General features: G+C 37.4%; 1 protein-coding gene across 1 annotated transcript in view; it reads right to left on the bottom strand.

Moving 5' to 3' along the window:
• Window positions 1-883: 883 nt before the first annotated feature.
• NPAT (nuclear protein, ataxia-telangiectasia locus) overlaps window positions 884-22,368 on the bottom strand; it is a 23,521-nt gene continuing 2,036 nt past the window's right edge. Inside the window, exons 2-17 of the mRNA XM_009335281.1 lie at window positions 19,218-19,336; window positions 17,528-17,588; window positions 15,930-16,002; window positions 15,404-15,444; window positions 14,088-14,318; window positions 13,501-13,585; window positions 12,207-12,339; window positions 11,609-11,700; window positions 11,438-11,525; window positions 9,564-9,660; window positions 8,901-9,032; window positions 6,461-8,155; window positions 4,621-4,736; window positions 4,421-4,529; window positions 3,304-3,361; window positions 884-2,069 (exon numbers count right to left, since the gene is read on the bottom strand). Of these exons, the coding sequence (XP_009333556.1) occupies window positions 884-2,069; window positions 3,304-3,361; window positions 4,421-4,529; window positions 4,621-4,736; window positions 6,461-8,155; window positions 8,901-9,032; window positions 9,564-9,660; window positions 11,438-11,525; window positions 11,609-11,700; window positions 12,207-12,339; window positions 13,501-13,585; window positions 14,088-14,318; window positions 15,404-15,444; window positions 15,930-16,002; window positions 17,528-17,588; window positions 19,218-19,336 (4,316 nt within the window). The remainder of the gene's footprint in view (window positions 2,070-3,303; window positions 3,362-4,420; window positions 4,530-4,620; window positions 4,737-6,460; window positions 8,156-8,900; window positions 9,033-9,563; window positions 9,661-11,437; window positions 11,526-11,608; window positions 11,701-12,206; window positions 12,340-13,500; window positions 13,586-14,087; window positions 14,319-15,403; window positions 15,445-15,929; window positions 16,003-17,527; window positions 17,589-19,217; window positions 19,337-22,368) is intronic.

Here is a 22,368-nt window from a genome sequence, read left to right as displayed (position 1 = left end):
TGGAAAAGAATTTGGTAGCTTCTTTTTCTGTGAGAGAGGAAAAGAAAAGTTGTGTTAAATACTAAGAACCCGAGGATACCGAAGAGTCTGTAAGCGCTCCTTTCTTCCTCATCCTTCTGTCTGCCTTGTAGACATAACTGCACAAAGCTCACCCAGAAATCAGGCACCAAAACACATATACGCTTGCGTACACCCCCCAGGGGGCAAATGGCATGGCTATGGGACAGGGGTAGCTGAGCTCTCAGCTTCAGCAGTAGCCTACCCGGACTTCAGACAGGCACAGCCTCTCGGCTCTTGTCACGTACGCAGTGTGAGCGAGCGAGCATTTTTCAGTTACAGTGTTTCAGGAGTATGCTATAACTAAGTACGGTGAATTACGAAGTTATACTGTGTCCCCTTTTTGATTATTTACATGCATCACCTTTCCATGTCTCACGCCTTTGCTGTTTGCCATTAAAATCCCCAAGTCAAAGGCATGGTGCTGTGGACTACAGAGACTGGGAACACACAACGTGGATTCCTAGTCCTGGTGGTAAACAAGGATGCAAAAACAGCTTGAATTCCAGTAAGGCCTAGTTTGAGTTTGGCCTAATTCCTACATTCCACCTAGAAACTTAGTCTGAAGTTAACATTTAGAAACTCATTCATGTTTTAGGAGAAATAATTTGATTTTCATAGGTATGTGCAGAGAGTCAGTAGGAGTTACTTGTGTGTATCTGAAAACTATGCTAATCTTAAGAAAACTGTTAGTTTCAGAGGAGGCTCAAGAAGCAAAGGTAGTAAAACTGACAAATAGAAATAGGATGTCAGGGATGTGGACTAGCACCTCTGAACCATCCCATTATAAATAATGTATATAGATGTCCAATACATATTTAGAATTTTAAATTAAAAAGTAAATGCCTGTACTTGCCTTTATTTTCTTCTTTTTTGATGGCGTTGGAGAGCTTTGAAGGTCCTTTCTATTTGCAGAACGCGAATTTCTCTCCCCCTCATTCAAGTCCTCTAGTTTCCTTTTCTTTACCGTGCTCCTTAAAGATCTGAACTGTTGAGTATTGTCCTTCAGGGGGGTTGCAGTGCTAGTCCTTGCAATAGCCGCCCGTGACAGTATCATCAGCGTGTGAGCAGCCATACTGACACTATTTTCGCTACCTGTTTCACTAGCCGGGCTGCAGGCAGGCAAGTCCGGCGTAGCAGGGGGTACCATTATTCTAGGGGTCGTGCTATCCTCGTTGAAGCGCCGACAGGTTGGTGTCCGTACGCTATCTGTAGTATCATCCGTATGCCTGTCCCCAACTCCAGACGGCGTACGGGGTACTGGCAATTCTCCATTTTCAACTGTTTTACTAGTCGGGCTGTGCCACTGAATGTCTTGCAACATTTCCACACACTGTTTAGTGAAGGGACTTGACAGGCAAAGGCCTTGGTTGGAAACTTTAGCTGGTTCTCGCTTTGGCTCCTTCGAAGACAAAGAAACAGACACAGAAGATTTGCCGTTCCCATTCGACAGTGACCCTTGCTTTTTGTTCAGCTCTTGCACTGAAGCAACTGTCTTCTCATTCCATAAGCTAACACTTTGTTGGCCATTTGAGAGTTTGGCAGTGTCCTGGTTCTTCTGTTTTTCATCAGCATCCCTCCGTAACTCATTCTCTTTATTTGCCGTAGTCTTGTGGAAGGGATCTGATGGAAGCCCTGCAGTTGCCACCTTCCGCTCGGGCTGTGGCTCCTTTGCAGATGCGCTTCTGTTGCTACCAACTTCTGGCTTACACAGAATTCTAGGCAATGTTTTATCTTTCTCTCTCTTTGCTACCTGTGCCTTAGCAGAGGATGACGCAGAGTCAACAGCAAATAAAGTATTTTCATTTCTTTCTTTTTGGGATAAACTCTTAGTAGTCTGAATTTGGGTGTTTCCTCCTGGAGCAGGTAGGACGTTATCAAAGCAAAGCACTCTCCTGTGACTTTCACTTTGTTTTGAATTTGAGCTTGTGCTCTCTACTGGTGCAACAGGTAAGTTCTCCTCCACTTTCCTTCCTAGTTCTGCAGCAATAAGCTTGTCTGAATTTCCAGTCCTGAAAATGAGATGAAAACACTTCAGTAACATATTTGTTCTTACTAGGCAAGTTCATTTCAGCTGGCTGGAAGTCCCCACCTGCCCCTCAAAACACCTGTTTAAAGCTCTCTCCATTCTCTAAATGTAAGTATTTTATCAACACACAAAGACCAAGAGTAAGGGACGACACCTGCAGAAAGCTCAGAGAAGGCCAAAAAGGATGACAACAAGGTACGAAACAGAGTCTGTACAAAGAACAGTTAGGGAGACTGGGGCTCTTCCGCCTGGAAAAAGAGATGACTGAGGGGAAATGCAATAGAGCTCTGGGAAAAAAGCCAACAAAAAGGAAACTATTTGCTCTATCTTCCAGCGTGCATGTATACTCTACACCTTGTATATGTTGTTTGTTTGGGTTTTTTTAATAAGTTGACTTTATTGTTCCTGTTCTCCACTTTTCCAACATTTTAACTGAGTTCTGAATAGGTATATTATTTTTTTTAAAGTATGTTTTATTTTTACAATAAAAGAACGTTTCACCTCTAACATTTAAACTGAACTTCTTATCTTCTCCTACACTCTTTTGCTCATTCCAACATCCTTGTTTCTTAAGTCCATTAATAATAAGGAGAGTTACTACTGAAGCCTCACTTTCTTTTCTCTCTCAAATCCCAATTAGCAATTAAGTTACATTCATCAATATAAAGTTAGCATGCTGTTCTCCTCGCAATCTTTCCTTTGACTTTTCACTTTAAAATGACCAAGCAGTGTTCTAATCTGCACAGCTGAAACACAGATGCAGAACCCAGTCTAACAAGCTCTACTGGATTTGGGCCAGAGAGCGGTAAAGGCAGTGAGGCTATACTACAAAACCATGGGTACCACTCATCTGAAAAGAAAAAGAGGAAAAAAAAAAAAAAGGTTTTAGTCATCAAAATCTCCCAGTAAATGTAACAGGCAATTTCTCCTAGCTTGGACTCTGCTCAAACAATTTTTATTTGACAATTGAGACAGGAGAAAATAAACATGAAGCCATACAAAATTAACACAGGCACAGTAACAGCAAAATTCTAGCACAGGCTGCACCAGCACTAGCACACATCTGTGTCAATACTCCTAGCAGACAGACAGGAGGAAATAAAGGGGGTACTGCTTATGCCATTGTTAAAAAAAGCTGCACTCCTCTCCACCAATACTGTACGAAGCAATTCATGGCAGGAAAAAGAAAGCGAGTTTGAATACCTAGCACTACTGACCTTTGTGTTCGAGAATTTGTATGGTTCAAAGGCTCAGCTACACTTGGTACCAGTTTTCCTGGAACAACAGATGAAGTATTAATAAACTACAATATTCCAAGTAAATCTTCTCATAGTTAGTACAATGACATTTCACCTGACAGAGAATCAATAAAGAAAAACCTAGCAACAAAACTCTGCCATTTTTTCGTACTTTTAAAGTTTACAGATTAATAGCTTAGCAAAGGTCACCAACTAACTATAAACAAGAAGCTTGCTGTCTACACTTAGATAATACGTAGGCCTGGCAAGACAAAGCCAACTATGCAGGACTTAGAAATGCACAGCAGGGATTTCCAAGTAGAAGGGAAATAACCACAGGGAACTCTCAGTTATCCATCAGCAAACCAGAATGCACTCTAACTATACAATCCTAGCTTTTTTCTGCATTCTATTTTCAGTTTTATGTGTAAGCCTACTCTTTTTAAAAAAGGTAGATAGGCTAAAGCACAAGTTGTCCTTATAACTCAATTTATTTCCTATTTTCAATTATTTTTCTTTACCCCCTTCCCAACACTGAGAAATGAATGTAACTCCAGTCTTGTTTCAATTTACTATTTAAAGAAGCAAGGTCTCAGTGAAATGAATATACAGAAGCATATGCCTGAAATCGCAAAGAGACAACAGATAGCAGAGTGCATTTTTTTGGTATAAATATGCAACACTTCTATTGAATATTTTCCTTAATAAATGTTTAGAATTGCTGGCTCTTTAATAACTTCTTTGTTACCATGTGGCTTGGTTTCAATGACAGCAGCAAACTGTACTTACAACCAGTGAGATGAAAAATAATCAGAAATATAAAGAAAAGTAAACTTTAAAAACTGCATTAGAGCCTCGAAACATCAAATTTTGGAAATAAGCTTGATCTCAAATCTGGAATTATTTTACATGCTGGGAGTTCTTTGTAAACCGAGCAAATACAGTTACTAACTGCAGGTACAGGCCGCTCTCAAATCCATCCCCGCAGCTACTTGGCAGAGGAGCACTGGTATTTATAAAATGTTACTGCTCAAAACTGACATGTCTTTAGAACCCCACTTTTCTTCTGCCCTTCTCAAGAATGCCAGGCGGGTACCTGTATTAGTCTTGTTTCTTGCTCCAGGAATCTTCTGTGATTTGGGAGGGATGGGAAGTTTTGGGACACTTCTGTTGCACACTGGATTAGCCACAGGCATATGTAGAACCTTGAAAATCAAAATGTTCCATTACAATTTACAAGAAGACTCCTTATCACTTCAGCTTTAATTTTGAAAAGCTTTATTTGCGATGTGCTACCTGGCGGGCAGGTGCTGAGAACGTATTTCCATTTTGTCCTACTACTGAGAGAGGTATCATTCCCACCATTCCTTGCAAAACAGGTTGCACCGGAGACGCAATTATAATGGCAGAACCTAAAAAAAAATCAAAGGGTTAAAACTGTACAGAAACTACAAACACTTCAGTGGAAAGAGAAGCTTCAAGACGGGATTTCTTAAAATTACGCATGGTCAAACCTGTGGCAAGAAAAGCCCTGGCTTTTTAGAAAAACTTCGCTGTCCTTACTATACATCACTACTAGAAAACAGGGAAAGTACCAGTGTTATTTTTAGTTTATATCGAATTCTTTAGTTGAAGTCTGTTTTCCTTTTTACGAAATGGTTCAAAATTAAGCTTGAAGTATGACAAACCTATGCTAAGGCTTGAACTTTGAATTAAAGTGATTTATAAAAAACAATAAAAGTAACATCAAATAGCTCATTTTGCTGCTTAGTAAAAACAATTATTTGCATCCTATTCTCCGCAATTATCATGCTCAAAAGTCATTAGCAGAATTATCTTTTTTCTTCCAGTGCACCCGTAACACCTTCCCCTTACAAGCACACAACAAGCTGGGAAAGGCTACCTTTGTCTGTATGTAGGTATCTAATGTATACTCCTGGCTCGTAGGAGGTGTTAAACGTAGTACACAAAGATTCTAGTTAATTAGGGGGTTTGAGATTAATTATTTAAAAAAAATAAAATAAAGCACACTAATTTGGAATATTTAAGCCAAAGTTTCCTATTTAACTATTTAAATCATTGTTAAAACAGTTTTGTTAAAACAGTTATTCTAACAGGTTGTAACAGTGTCCGGCTGCCAGACATATGGGAATTACAGAATAGAGAAACTATTATAGCACATTAATTGAAAAGTGGAAGAAAAATTTCAAAAGTGAAAGAAAAATTTATTCCACGTGGTTCTTCCGTTACATAAGCACTACCAGGAAAAATATCAAATGCAGAAGAATGGGCAAACTTCTATTTCTCCCTCTATGGGAGACGGGGGTGGGGGAAGATTATAACAGTTGCATAAAGAAATCCTCACGACAGAAAAGGCCAGCACTCCAAGATCTTGCACATACTGTTGCACTGGCCTCTGACCACAATGAAATGACTACACACAGAAATTCAAGGATAACTGCAACAAGTTTTTAGTTTTGGAAAGAAATCTAAATGTGTTGATTACAGCTGGTTTATAGTTAGGTTTAACATTTTAAAAAGCACTTAAATTTTTTATTGCTGTAGTAATAAAAATGCTTGTACCAGGAGAGATTTTATATTATGGAAAGAAATAATGTTATACTTTTATATTTGTCTGAATGTACTTCTAGTGTAGAACAGACTTTTGGAAAATGAAACAAAACAAAAGGAGGAGGTAATTCTGGAAGGACTATCTACATCTAGCCAGTTATCTAAACTAAATATGGATGCCTATAACACATAGCATTCTATTTATAACATGAATCTTAATGAAACAAAACCAAAACAACTGCTTTATTTACCCAGAACAATGGAATCTTTCCTAGTTTAAGCCAAAATATGCTTTCTAAATTTATCACTGCTAAAGTTATGTAATTTAAGCTTCTGAAATATGAGGCTATTTTTTTCAAAGCAGCCAGGTCAATGACTCTTCATAATTTTTATTTCATTTTTAGTAGCAACTAATATACTCAAAAAATATGTAACTCCTGGCTAATTTCAAGGGGCAGACAGAGCAGTGTTTAAAAATTGTTTACTTTTAAGGTACTTACAAAAAAAGGAATAAAAATGCTATATAAACAACACATTTTCAGTAATTTTCTAATAATGAGATTACCTTGTGGGAAATTTGGGGAGACAGTCTGGTTTGCTGCAAACGTACTGCTGGATCTAGGAGGAGTCCGTAACTGTTGTACAGCTGGAGCTTGGGCAGCAAGCGGCATAGAATTGCTGGGCAATACAACTACATTTGATGGTGTTACAGCTGTGCCCAAGGTAGCTGGATCTGTCACACAGGTGGCTATATAAAGGTTGTTTGAATTCCCAAAAGCTGTGCTCGTTGCTGGCATCAACTGTATAAATCCCCCTTCCTTGGAAAGATTAGTTGTACCTGCAACTGAAAAAACAGTGCAGTCTTCATTCTGAGTGTTAACTGAGGTGACCACAGGATCCTTAGGTCTAAGCACAAGAAGGTTCTGCTCTGCCAAAGCTGAATCCACATTTTTTTCTGTGTCTTCTGAAGACAGACATTTGGACAGGCCTGCAGTTTTGGTTGGGGATTTGGCTGGAGAAGACAATATTATAGTCGGCAGATTTTCTCCTGTGATGCTGGAAACAGCATTATTTAACTCCGTGTCTGATGAAATAAATGGGTCATCGCTGATGATGATCTTGAGGGACATTATATTAGAAGGATCAACATCCATTGGTTGACTACTAGAAGATACACCGCTTATACTTTTGGCCTCGGTACCTGACTCGTCTGTTGAGGATGCAGTTTCTGGGAGAGGAGAGTGGCATATTTCAGATGTAGGAAGATTATTTTCAGTGGATACTACAGAAATTTCTGTACATGCATCATCACCAGAAGAGAAATATATATTGTCAGCATCTACTTTTGTAGAAGATGAAGGTTCTTGCATTTCCCCTTGTGTTCCCTCTGAGTTTGACAGTCCTGAAGGGAGGTTAAAATCTTTCTTATAAGGCTTATCAAGTGTATGTTGATCGTTTGAATAAGGTTTGTTAGAAGTATCAACAACTTCAAGCTGCAACTCTGTTTTGTCAAGATCCGAAATCTTCACTGCAGATCTTGCAGCACAGTCTGACTGTGTACTCTGTTCCTGATCGCTAGAGCGGTGGCTAGAGTTCTCCTGTAAAATACCAGGTAAGGCAGCTGTATCGTTTGTTACAGCCTGTTCTTTTCCTGCATCTGCCAATGGGCTAGAAATTGATGAATCGTTTTTTCTCAGCAGTACACTGTGGCCAGGGCTCACATCAGAAGGGCTTTTAGTAAGTGTTTTTTCAGACAGTGATGTATCTGGTGGTAAGTGACATTTACTTCCAGAATGTGTTTTGTTTTCACTGGCTGTAGTACCTTCTGCCAATGAAATCAAAGAAATCTGCGGACTATCAGAATGAACATATTCTAAGTTAGGACTACTTTGAGCACTATGACTTAGTGGACCTTTTTCAATTTCCATAGCTCTTTCACTTTCAGATACTAATGCAGACAACTCGTTTTTATCATAAGAATCTCCACAGTGTTCATTACATTCGCTATCAGAAGTCTGTCTCTTGTTAGGTTCAGTCAAACCAGGCACAGAGTCAAAGGCGATTTCAAGCTCTCCAATATGTTCAGGGGTAATGGTTTTGAGTACTTCAGTCTGCTTCCTTGGTCTACAATTTCCATGCAACTGCTCATTGGTTGTATTTTTCTTAGCTGCATCATCATCATTGATGCTGGTCTTCAAGGCACATGATGCTTCTCCTAACTGAAAGCCTTTACAGGATAGTGATTCTCTAGAATTATCACCTGTAAAACAGAGAATAAATAAATTCCATGATAATTAGAACAGATGGTCCTTTCACAGCGTTTCAGAAACAACTTATCAGTTCAATGGAAAACTGTTTCACATGAAACTCAGTGAGAATAATGCTACTCATCCTTACTCTCAAGCTGAGTGGAAAGTATATGAAACGTATGGTTAGATTACATAGATTAGGCAATCTGGCAAATCAGTTTGTACGTAAATAATAAGTATACACATAATAAGCAAATGGCTCAAGTCACTAAATCAGATTTCCAGAAGCACAATAAACACCTCAGGATAAAGACCTCTCAGGTCTATTTCTCATATACTTTCTCTAAATATCTGCTACTGGCCCTTTTTGTGTATTAATTAACCAATACGTTACAAAATACAGAGAAAAGATTGGTATGGTTAGATGTAAAATATTATATTTATGTGTTTGACAGTGAAAATTGCAAAGTATCTCCATTTTGAATGAGAAAAGAGTTTTGCAGATATTCTGCTTTCATTTAAGAGCTTATCAAGTACAACTTGAAGTACACTGATGGACTACTGTTAAATTTAGTAGACTGAAACTTTCTAACAGACTATGTGTATCCATATGTTCATGCAATGTAAATGTCAAATGGGATATTATCACTGAAAACAGAAAGATTTTGGAATGTACAAATTGTCTGAAAATACTTTCATAGTGAAAAGTGAACAGACTAGAAGAGATCTTAGAGAAAAAAAACCAAAACGACCTACATCTACTAGTTTCTTCTGTTCCTAAAGAACTTTCAAGTGTTTCCAGATTATCCTCATCCACCAGGATTGCATTTTCTACTCCACTCTGACCAGAAATACCAGCAGGTAAGTTCTTGTTTACCTTGCTCTTTCCTATTTTCAAAATAAAGCATGAAGAATGATTAAATATGTCATTTTACACACAAATGTGATTATTACATTTTAAATGAAGCATGGAGATTTCAAATTCAAGAAATGTCATCCTAAACTCAAAGAACTGTTTTTCTATATTCATTACAAATCCAGAAATAGCATAAAAACATCCCTATACTTTATGTGAGGATATCCCTGATCAGACAAAAAGAAAAATTTTACAACAGAATAGAAAAACAAGTATGAACTATCATCCTTTAGACCAGAAGAGTCTAAAATAAAAGCAGTAAAATGATCACCGAGCCAGCACAAAATCAGGATTTCAGCTACAAGAAAATGCTGTACTTTATAGTCATGTATAAATGTCTATAAAAATCTAATTCTGAATTGAGGGACACGGATGCCATACAGTCCACTTCTCTTGCAAAAGAGGCCAGCTGAATTACCTTTGCTTCTTCAAGCAATACTTAGGAAAACTCATTGTTCATGATGCTGTATAGTAATGCTACAATTGAGAAAAATATACCCTACCATAATCAAACAAGTCAAAGAGTGCCTGAAAAGCTGGATCTGATTCTGTCTGTTCTAGAATGTCCTGTATAGCCTCTTCCGACATATGAATTTCACCCTGAGAAAAGACAAGACATACAGAACTGTTAGACAGTTACTTTAGTAACTTAAAGAAAAACAGACAAGAATTGGTTTTCTTTTCAGATTATTTTTAGTTCTGTTACTTCTGCTCAGCACAGAAACATAAAGACTAATGCTGGAAACATTTCTGCCACAAATTTAATGTCTGTAAAAAATATTAGCGATTGAAGTTTAAGAAATAAAGCCCCCCAAAACCCAAACATCTTTGTCAGACATCACACCCTGCACATGCATATTGGAGTGTTATCCACATAATGACCAGCATTGTTTAAGAAGGACTAAATCTTGGGCTACACTGGAAGCTTATGCAGATGGTATGAACACCGTGAGCCTGCACTATCCAGCCACTGGTAAAAGAACCCCCAAATTAACCCTAATTTCTTGGGTTTGCATATATCTAGAAGACAATGCTAAGCAAAGGGAAGTTTTATTTCATTTACCCATTGCATGTTCTATAACGTAACTTCCAACTACTTTTCTGCGGAAGGCAGTTGGAAGGCACAGCTACACAGGACACTGCTCTAAGGTCCCCGTTTCAAGCTGACTTGTTTGGTAGCAGCCCAGGAAGAAAATGAGCGGGGCACTCAATACATATTCAAGTGTTCAAATGCAAAGTTTCTCCTGACTTCCCAGAGATCCTCTAAGCACACTCTACAACCTTTGATATGGTGGTTGTAAGGGTGGATATTCCATGTGACACACTTGATTGTTTTGTCTCAGCTACGCTAACTAAACCAAGAAGCTGCTTTGATTTTGTTCCGCTCAGAAAAATGGAATACAGCTTTTCACTCTGTATTTTGACAAAAATTGACCTAAAAATCACCAAGTGACAGAAGAATAGCTTTTTAAAAACAGATGCCTGTACTTTGTAAACAGGCAACTGCCTCTACTCTCCTGCCCTTTTCATGAGGGCCGTGAAGATTGTAATTCCCTCATTAAAAGCCCTTTATAACTCTGTGATTGCCAGCTCGAGGGTTGTAGGAGAATGAAGGGAGAACACTAGAAGTTTAGTTTGTAGAAGTAGAATGTACATGTCCTCCAAAAGCAAGAAAATATTAAATTTGAAGAAAAAGCATCCTTATTTAGCCTCCAAAGACAATTTCTCTTGCTATACTAGACAATCCATATTTATCTTACAGCAAATCAGAAAATCAGATCAGACTAAACATGTTTGGGGTCCATAAGATATTTTAAATTCCTTTTTCTTTTACAAGGCTATCGATCATATCCCCAGTCAGAAGCTGGCACCTAATTACTGGTACCAAAGATCCAGTGACAAGCAGGCAGCTGGTGGCTGTGGGACAGTGTACTTAGATCTCAGTCTGCGGGTAACGTTAACAGCTAGCCACTGCCAGAAGCGGTCCTACTCCCTTGGCTTTTGACCCTGCTGCATGCTTATGCTGCCTTGTACAGGCATTGGGAATGAATTCAGAGTGCTAAACTGGCTCAAAATTAACCCCATCAAAATACTAGTATCCTGTCAGTTCAGGTCCTCAAACCTGCCCACCACCATACGACAAGGTAAGAGTTAATGCCTATGCAAGGGAAGTTGTGGAACTGCCCCTGGGCAGAAGCCAGCCATTAGATAGGCTTAGCTGTATTGTAAAACAAACAAATAAATAAAAAGAAAGAAGAGAAAGAGGAGAGCAATCTCATATATCAGACAGTAGACAGAGGTTGATCAGTTATGGGAACTATGCTGATTCTCATGTGCCTGGTCTTCAAAAAATGTAAACAGGGCAATCCACACCTACCTGAAGTCCAAGGATTTCATCAATTGAAGTCTCCTGTTCCGTGGGACCGCTGTCTGTCTGTTTAGGGGCCTGAGCGACATTGCCATCGCTGGAACACATTAGCCATTAGTTCAGAACTCAAAAATAAATCAAATAAGAATATGTACGAAGCTCAGAGGTTTCTTTTATTACCTGCCCAGGATTTTGTTAATGTTCTCAGCAAGCTTCTCCTGAAGAGATTTGTTGCTCAAAATTTTTTCTCTGGCATTTTCAATAACCAGTTGCTGGAAAACACAGTTTAAAAGTGGTCAGGTTTCTATTTTTATCATCACTAGAAAAGGAGTGTGAATTTCCAACTTATTGGTAAAAAAAAAAAAAAAAATCAATTCAACACAGAGAACACTCTTTGTAACAGAGAGACAGCCTATCTGTGACTGCATGACATTGCTATGAAAATCATTGCAAAACATTCCTGTACTTCTACTCTCCTAAAGTACAGCAAGGCTTATTGTGCTCTCTGGTTTCATTCTTTAAAAAATTACTGTATTCTGACAGCTTACAGGTATCTTAGCAAAGCCAATAAATCAAGGGAAAAAAAAAAAACCTCTACATAGCCATGCCATCCTCACTAGTTTAGTACACAGAAGAGCTAGTTCAAATACGAAACAATAAATTTATCTTCTAAAGTTAATTTCTGTAATATCCAAGACAAACAACATGTAAAAGACTAGTTCTCCTTAGTCTGAATTTGTTTCTTAAATGTAAATACCTTCCACAAGTATATACTTACTGGGAAGTTACCATCTATGAATTCTTCAAGAGGCTCACTTTCTTTTTCTGTTATTACTTCATCAGGGTCTTGAGAACTTCTAGTTGCTGAAAGAGGTCCAGATGTTGCAATGCTTTTCCTCTTCTGAGATTCACTGAAACATTCCAGGAAATTTATGATATACTTCATGAGAACATAGCAAACAATAGACCTAATGATCAGTAAATCAAGTGTTTCTCTTCCTTCTTAGCAAACTAAAGATTTTAATCAACAGAAAATTAACTACATACTGGAAATACAATAAAAGCCAATATCCGTTTCATTACGTCATATGCATATATTGTGTCTGACTTCATAGAAGTTACAAACAAATATATAGACTGTGGGTAAACAGCACAATAGCAAATTGAATTCCATGCCCACTATTCAGTATTTTTTCCCCCTCCAGTACACGTTACTTTAACTGGTGGTACAGGTTCTAATTAACTGCCATTCAAGAAAAAGATTCGGGCATCACCACCATCTCTCACGGAGCAGCTATTGTCAAAGAAGCAAACAAATGTTAGGTTGCATAAGAATTTAGATTATGAATAGGAAATGTAATGCTTTTATATGAAATCATGGTGTAGGGTCTTCTGAAACCGTCGATCAGCAGTGGCACTAAAATCACTTACATACAAAAAAATCATGCAGGAACAGAGAGGATTTGGAAAAGGTATAAACGAGTAAGGATCTGGAAAAATGATAAGCAAAACCACCAATTGGGATTTAGTCAGGGATAAAGACAACAAATGGAACACAAAGAGACCAGTCAACTCATTAAAAACAAAAGGACACTGGAATCAAAGAATAAAAAAAACAAAACTAGTATAAGAACAGTTTTTCACACCACTTTAAGTGTGAATATGAAAATTTTTGCTGACAAAATTTACTGAAGCCAATAGTTTTTTCTAAGTTAAAACCAGACAAAACGCATGTTTATATCAATATTGAGAATTTTCATAATTGATAAGGATATTTTGGAAGGAATACTAAATCTCAGGCTCCAAGATTATTTGCCTATGACTAATACCAGAATAATGTAAAGACTGGCTATATCCAATAAAGAAGCACAAGTAGCCTCATATCAGTCTTATGTTAAGTTCTTTGACTTCCCTTCCCTTTGTGAAACATCACACGCTGGCCACTCTCAGCCGATCTTAAATGTGAAACACTCCACCATCTAAGAAAATTTACACTAGAGGTTAGAACACCACATAATCTCTAAACGATCTTAAAAAAAACCCAAACCAAACCAAAAAACCCCTGTGTTTACCTTTTTCGTCTTCCTGGAGAAAGCAAGTTTGAATGAAGCTTTCGTTCTTGTGATGGTGGAACTTGAATATGTATGAAATCTCCTGCTTTATAAAGGGAAAAAAAAAGGATCATGACGCCAATACCTTTTTCCAGTGACACTTTTAAAGCACTACAAAAATCTACACATTACTTACTATGTTCCAATCAATTCCTGGGAATTCACACAAAATAATTTGGTATTATCATGAAAATGAGAATCATTCCTTTTAAATATATCCTGAGAAAAACATCCACTTGATGTGGATCATCCCTATGTACTAAACCAAGTGTTTTGGATGAGGGTGAGAACACAGGATAGAATAATGACAAATTAATGCACTTCTGATCTCTGAACTCACATTAGCAAGCAAGTATGCAAGAGCCATTCTCTTTTGGGCACTCCTTTTATTTTAATCACCTGAACCAGTTTGGAGAACTAGGGGAACAAAGCATGAATTTTCTGAAACTTTTTTGGTGGAAGATGATTAGCCCTGATTTTAGAAAACTTCCATCTATATCCATAGATTTTTCACAGAAAAAAAAAGTTTAAAAAAGTGTGCAACTTACTGCTGATCTTGCTTTCTTGGGTTTGTGACTGGTGCACAAACAACGTATTCAGTCTTGTCTGTGACATGCTTTGATTTATTGTTGGCCTGTGAATAACTTGAGGAGATACAACAGAAGAGGAATTCTGTGGCCCTGACTGATGAGCTACTGACAACAATCCTGAGTTTGCAGGAGCTGATTGCTGAAGCATTCTCTGTCTTTTCATTTCTACAATTCCACTTCTTGTACGTGCTGGAGATAATAAAGACAAGATGAAAATATATGGTAAAGGAATTTAAAAAGGTTGCTGATTTTCCAAGACCTAATTAAGAATGCTCCACTGAAACTTTTTTGTGCTTCAACGACTAATTCACGAAACTCAAAAAGTAAGTAGCACCCATCTTTGTCCTGCGTTACAGGTTTGAGCCAAAACAATTCAAGAAGTACAGCCAACTTACATAGACATTGTAACCATGCCTGTATCACTGCTTAAATATTTACAAGAATAAATCATACCAAAATGATATTTCATTACATAATATGCCACTCTCATAATTGACCTTAACTGAAATAGCTAAACCAATGTAAGTTTGCATTTATTTATCAGACTAAATCTGACAAATTTAAACAGAACACCACCTGATCCAGTGAATCTCAGATCCAAGAACAATCACTACCTATATTTCACATTCTCCTTTCTCACACAGTTAGGTGTGAGAGGTTACTCAGTAAAAGTACTACAGAGAGAAAAATTTATTTTTAAGTAAAATAACTTTTCTTTTTTGAGAGTTCATTTGGCAGTTTTTGTAAAGAAAGAAACAATTCTAGATAGAACAAGTCTCTTTTCATATTTTGCTTAGATATATGTTTGCATGCATAAAAAAATAATCGTTTCAAGATTGTAACACATCTTTATATTCCCCTTGTACAGAAATGAAACTGCATCATAATTAGACTGGTTATGTTTTCAGTTCCTCTATGAACCACAAATTAAGTCAACAGCTTCAGGACTGAAGCAGCAGTTTTTAAACCTTTTAACCATGTAAACTAAAAAGTTTTCAGCAGAGAAGAAAATGCTATATAGAGAATTTAAGCCCCTTGCAAAAAGCTCAGCTTTTCGTATTTTCCTTTCTTGATCATTACAGTAATCCACAGACTGCACTGAAGACAACAGACAGTGAAAAAAACACTGCAGAAGAGATTTGACAACATTTTAAGAGTAAGGATGCGTTACATTTTAAGAGTAAGGATTGCTGCAGCATTCCCCCATTTTTTGCCAACACAGATAATTTGAACATAAAGCCTATTGATCCCATGGAATTGGCTCAGTTACTTACTCCTTTGATTAGCAGAAAATCCTGTGGAATTCTGCATGCTCCTAAAAAATAAAGCAGGTGACATAAATAAAAGGAGCACAATGGAAACAGTCAGCTACACAGTGTGACGGTATCTATCATATGGTTAATGTCAGTCTGGTCCCAACCACACATCACTTCAGAAAGCTTCAATCTACTGATTGTTATTTTTATTCTTTCAAACAATGGTCACAGATCCTTCAAATGAAGCTTACTGTTATATTTTTGATCAAGTAACCACAATGGTATCGGATTCTAAATGAGTCATATATTGTTTTATTACAGGAAGGCCACATACTCACACTAATGCCCTCCTTATCTGCTAGTCCTGCCTTAAAATCTTGAAATGTCTACTCAACTATCAACTCTCACATACCTCTCTCTTTTACCATCTCTCAATGGCAATAGAGAGCAAAACCATTCTCATACAATGATAAGGGGAGTTGATCAACATAGGGTCTTGCTCTTAGAGTGAAATTTTACTTTCTTGATTTCAAAACTGTATTACCTGATCTGAGAAAGTGTATAGTCTAATTTTTTCCACAGAGATGACATCATTGCTGGAACTTCATTTGTTGTTTCTAAAATAAACCATAAAAAAAAAAATTTAGGCATTTTAGATGCCTAAAACAGATACATGTTGAGAAAAAGTAAAATCACAAGCAAAATAATTATTAAGGGGTGTTTCAGCCATCATCAAACTTCAGGTGTCTAGTCACCTTCTTAATATTCTGTTAATTGAGAGCCCTAACTCCTCATTTCAGAACTTTGATTGATATGAACACACACTCATCATGGACACAGTTCTCAGTTTTAGAAGTCTAAATGAAACTGAGGCAAAGACATTCACGACGATAATTCTCAATAGAATCTGCACATGGTGTTGACTCCTGGGCAAACACATGCTAACATAAACTAACTCACTTCTGGAAATGGTATTCATATTCCCAAGTCACTCGTGTGTTTTTGAAAATTGTAACCTGGCAGACAGGCCTTTAAAAGTAATGCTTTATTTTAAGATGTCACCCAAACAGGTAAAAACACTTGGTATTTTTGAAGCACAGAACATTAAAGTATAAATGGAAAGATGTAAGCAGATCAATTTATAAAGTTTTTCAAGGTGCCAAGTACAAAGTATTTTGAAGAAAGTATGTTTGTGTCTTAGTTACCATTTCTATTAAACCTAGCGTGAAAGGAAAAAAACATTCAGAAATGTTCCAAACATGATATGTCTTCAATTGCAAGTCTTAGAACCGAGCACCACTAAAATCTGATCATACAACATGTATCGAAAAATTGTAAGACTTGGCAACATTCAGAAGCTCAATAACTGCTTTTAAAAACAGGAAACACTCTAGCTCTGTGTCTAATATTCATACATAATATTAAGTTATTCTGAAATTATTTTAATTAGTTTTAAAAACAAGACAAGAAACATTTCATACCATAGGACTCTTCCTGGTTATTTCATAGAATCATAGAATATCTCAAGTTGGAAGGGATCCATAAGGATCATTGAGTCCAACTCCCTGCTCCTCGCAGGACTACCTAAAACTAAACCATATGACTAACAGCATCGTCCAGATGCTCCCTGAAGTCTGACAGGCTTGGTGCCATGACCACTTCCCTGGGGAGCCTGTTCCAGTGACCGACCACCCTCTCAGTGAAAAACCTGCTCCTAATGTCCAATCTGAACTTCCCCTGACGCAGCTCCATTCCATTTCTGCATGTCCTATCACCGGTCACCAGAGAGAGGAGATCAGCACCTCCCCCTCCTATGTGTAGTATAAACAATAAACTATAATTTTACAAGCATAAATGCATACATTTTGCACACTTTACTGTATCTTTGTGCTTTATTACATTAGAAGTTCTGCTCAAATTTGAAGTGAAAATATATGCTGGCAAATCCAAACTAAGATAATAAATTAATTTTGCTCACAAGATGCTGATCTAATTGGCCATTGTCTGCATAATATGGAAACCTTCAACTTCTAGCATAGATGGGGGATTGCTCTAAGTCCATATATAGGCGGATAATACCTCTTCCTCAAGGAGGTCACAACAGATAAATAAGAAAAATAAAATCTCATTCTGAAGGCTTACCTTTTGTTTTCATGGCTACGTATTCATTAAGAATAGTGGTCAAGTTTTTTCCACACAGGGACTGGAAAAAAAATACTGATCTTAGAATCTTCACTAATAACTTATACTTCATCTGCTGTATCACATTATATTTAAGCAGTTCTTTAGAAGACAACACCATGCTGACCCTCAACACAAGGAACTGCACTTTATGCTGCTGGTGCTGAGCTTTCTCAAGCTAGGTAGAGAGCAATCTATGGAACAAAATGCCATTATGAACACAAAGTGCTTGATCTCATTGCACAACGCTGGTATAGCAGTTAGAGCTGCATGACCTCCACTCACCTTTGTTATTATGGAATAAAAACACAAAAATAAGATGATGAATGGCTGTAACAGAGTAATGAGTAGTTATCATCCTGGAACGCAACATGCATTAAGTTGCAAATGTGAAGAGAACTTCTGTCTAAAGTAAAATTCTTAACAGTCACACAGAATTAACTTTCATATTGCATTTACTTGTTCTGTTATTTTAAGTTAAACAAAGGGAATTAAGATTTTAAGGTTACCACTATCATTTGTTGTACCTTCTTGTCTTGTTTACTAGTGGGAACTCTACAGGGTGTGACAAATACAGCCCTTTATTGCAACTATTTTGAGCTGCGGTGAGAATTTTTTTCTTAGACACTATCATATCATCACTTTTCTATGAAAAACAGGAAAAACGTTTATACTGAGAAAAGGAAGATAATTAAAAACTTTAAGAATCTGGATAATCTATTTACATTTGTTTTTTCTAACTTTTGCTGGCCATAGCTTGGTTCTCAATTCACTACCCCCAAAGTACAGATGACTAAACGTAATACAAATTTCATTTACAAATGACTTGTAAATGAAGTAAGTTCAATGGTCTGTTTTGAATAGGTGCATCAAGACCTCGGATCTCAGAAAAGATTTCCACACATTTTGAATATTGTGGACAAAATCCCAGACCATATAATTAACTGATACATTAGAAGAATGAAACGGAAAACAGGAAGAAGATACATATATAAACATTAAAGCGTTGATACATAGCAATATCTAAACCCTGTAATTTGCATACTATATTAAAAATCCCATTTTGTGTATGTTAAAATTCAAAGTATCTAATTACCCTGTAGCTATATGCACATATTTACATATGTAGCTACACACTGTATTTATGCACACCCAAAGTTCCACATTTCACCTGAGACGAAGCAGATGATACTGATCAAAGAGGAAGCTGAACTGAAACAGTTTTTGTCAACAAAATTTGGTAGCCTTAGATAAAGCTGAGGCACCTTACCTAAATATTTAATATGTACTTGAAATGGAACATTACTAGCTGCCGTGTCTAGGATAGGAAAGCAATCTCCAATAAATTACAAGAGCAGCCTTGAAATCAATAAAACCCTCATGACACCCTTCCATAAATCAACCTCAAAGCTATAAAGCAGACTAAACGTAATATGCTGAAATCAATTTGCATATTTCACGCTTAAATGTTTCTTAGTAAGATTAAATACCAGAAACCAGATAACTGCTAATACCACAGGATGCAAAAAAAACCCCAAAAACCAGAGGGGACAGATTTTAAGCAGCATTTGAGAAGTAATTGAGAAATCTCAATTTTCTTTTCCATGGATGCAAGACAATTTAACTTTCTGCTTTGCAAATACAAACTCACCAGCAAGCAGGCCGGAATAAACCCATCCTCCGTACAGTGCTCTGCATATTCTTTCAAATCTGAGCTTTCCAAAATAAATTCACGGCAGGTAGCTAGAAGTTTTTCCTGTTGTAAATACCCTGCAACAAATCAGATGGAAAATTTTGCTATTTCATTCATTACTTCTGCTCAGTAGCTATCAAAGCATAACCAGCTGCATATAGTGTTGAAATAATCAGGTAAAGATTTGTATGTTAGACAAGGAAAGTGAAGTTATTTTGAAAGAATATATATCTTGCAAAATATTTCTTTAATAGTTAAAACCAGAAAGAACACAAAATATTATTGATATTACACTGTATTTACAAACTATTCAAGACTGGAAGTGAGGCAATATGAACAATTTCTGATTGATCTTTAGTACAGACAGTACTGTATAGACAAGAGAATAAAAATTCTTGGCTCAGGAGGCTGACAAACTAACTCTCACATGGGCTGAACAACCCAGTTCGATAATTAAATGGAATTAATAATACTTTGTTAATAAAATGCATTGCTATGTAACAATAACTCTCCACGCATCCTCCTGTTTCAAAACATGTAAAACCTGTGCAGCTGTTACAACAGCGTATAAAATTTATTAAAAAAAGGCACTGTACAAAAATTAATAACAGAAAAAGGTTTCTTCCTGCCACTTACTGTAATTTTCATTTTAAATAGATGTACTAGCTGCAACTTGTGCCCTGTACATACCCCAAGACTCAGTAGTTACCTTAACAGGAAATACACTGAAAAAGTTTACTTTTCCAAAATTCCATTCCTCAGCAAATATGTTCTGCTTTAATCAACCTTTTAAGCCTTCCTTTAATCTTCAAATACTCTAAACATTAGAAGACAGAAATAGACCAATCTGAATGAAGGATTCTAGAACAAAGAACCACAAAAGAAAATGTCTCTTCTTTCTTGCTTGTAGCAGAACTGAACATGCAATGTTTTAAAGAAAGGATAAAATATGTGCCTAATTATACAATGCAGTATATATACACATCAGCATATCTATTTCATGGATCCCCAGAATGGTCCTCCCGAGTTCAGGAAGGCCTGTAGAAAAATGCAGCCTTTGAGGCTGCATGAAGACAAATATCTTCCAGCAGATCCGAGTATAAACTGGAAAAAACAGATCATATTTCAGACACGTAAGCCCTTGTTCAGGTCTTCAACAAATACACAAACTTGAAAGTTAAACACAGTTTGGGAATAACCACCGTGAGTTTAATCACGAGCTGGCCTACCCAACAGAAAACATTAGTGGTACCTGTGGAAAGGAAAGGGCTATCTTATTTCATTTTTCAAATACATTTTGCTAGAAAACTCTCAAGCCACAAATTGCTGGAAGCTGAAAGTGTATTTTGGGGAAACACAATTATGTGCCAGTCTTATTCCTATCCACTATACCATCCACTGTTTGCCAGGATGGAAGATGGGGCATTAGGCTAGGTGGAGCTTTGATCTGTGCTGGTATGGCTGTTCTTACAATCAAACTCAACTGGACATTTACGTAAAAAGTTGCAATTTTTCTTTCTTGAACCTACTACCACAGTATTGCAAGGGATGACTGAATGCTTGCACACAGGCACATTTGGCGCATACACCGATTTCCTGCAAAATAAGGCATTCCAAAGTTTAAAAATGCCTGAATTAAGATCTTCTGAGCAACTGAACTGAACTGCTTGTGCACACACTGTATAATGACATAACAGTACACAATCTTTAACGTTGCCAAAACCAAATTAAAGGCACAAAAGGTACAGTACCTTCTGAACTAGGAATGATTCAATATTTTGTTCTATCTTAAGAAATGTAAAGAGACACGTCTAACTCATAGCACACATTGACTCTTACATTAATTAGAAGAATATAAATTTTCTTATGTATTTTTCTATGGGTGAGCTCATCTTATCAGTTTGTTTCTTAAACCAATATTCATCAACCTTCACAGCACCAGAAAGAGTTATCTAGAAGGAAAAGAAAAGGAAAAAAAAAAAGAAAGATGGAAGAAGAGCCACACTGGGAAGCCTGTTTATCCGCCCAAATTCAGAGATGCCTCATGAAAGAGGAATCCCTATTAGAAAACAGAAATAGCTACAAGGAATATCCTGTTCTACAACCTTAGGTTGCTCAGAAGTTTTCTAGACATGATGCATGCACCATGCCACAACAGACACAAGATAGGATGGATCATTCTTAGTACACATGACGTTACCAAGATTGTATGCTACATCTGCAAGTCTCTGGTAAGCACGCGAGATAAGCTTTCTACTCAGAAACTTGTAACTTAACCAATTTTTTATAGAAAAGTACAGTGAGAGATCTCCCTTGCATGACTTTAAATCTTCTTTTACAGTGCATGGAGTTTCTAAAAATCCTCCTTTACTTCACAATAATAAAAACATTGCATCTCTTACTAGCCTTGTTTCTCAAGACAGTAGCAAGAAACATGTCAGGTAGTATTTAAAAATAAATTGTGCTGGAGGACACTGAAGAAAAGCCTAAATGGCTTTGGATTCAAAAAAAATTGTGGATAACTGAAAACTGAATCTCACAATGCAAGCTGCCAGGAAATCTTGGCAACCTGTGCCAACAGGTGCTTACGTGTGGGACTTAGATATGTGGGTCATATTTTTGATTACCATCCATTTGTTATTATCTTTAGCAGTATCCAAATAATCCAAAGCATAAAGTCATTTAGAAAATTCACTGTCTGCTCCCGACGTCCTGAACACCCTTACTCTGAGCTTTCCACAGACACTGAGCAAACCCAAACTCTCAATGCAGCCTCACAGGTGACAGAAACAGGGAGGGAAAGAAAACCAGCTGAACCTTAACCTCGCCTCCTCTGGTATTTTGGATCACCCTTGTATTCCTCCCGTAATCAGATACTTTATTAAACCCCATTCACCAGGCATCTGTCTGTAGGCGGACACCACAGACCGCCACATTTTCTTGAACTCGTGAAGAACCTGAGTTCCAGACGCGGCCGGTGAGCAGCACAGCCCGGCCCGCACGGCCTGGCGGGCTCCCCTGCGCCCGCGGCGGCTCCAGAGGCCCGAAAGTCCCTCAAGATCGAGCTGCGTTTGTTTCCCGATTGAGACCGGGCCGGAGGGGGGCGGGG

The sequence above is a fragment of the Pygoscelis adeliae genome, unplaced genomic scaffold, assembly GCF_000699105.1.
Source record: "Pygoscelis adeliae isolate BGI_AS28 unplaced genomic scaffold, ASM69910v1 Scaffold142, whole genome shotgun sequence".
NCBI lineage: Eukaryota > Metazoa > Chordata > Aves > Sphenisciformes > Spheniscidae > Pygoscelis > Pygoscelis adeliae.
Note: the sequence above shows the minus strand (reverse complement) of the source record. Positions and strands in the feature narration are given on the sequence as shown.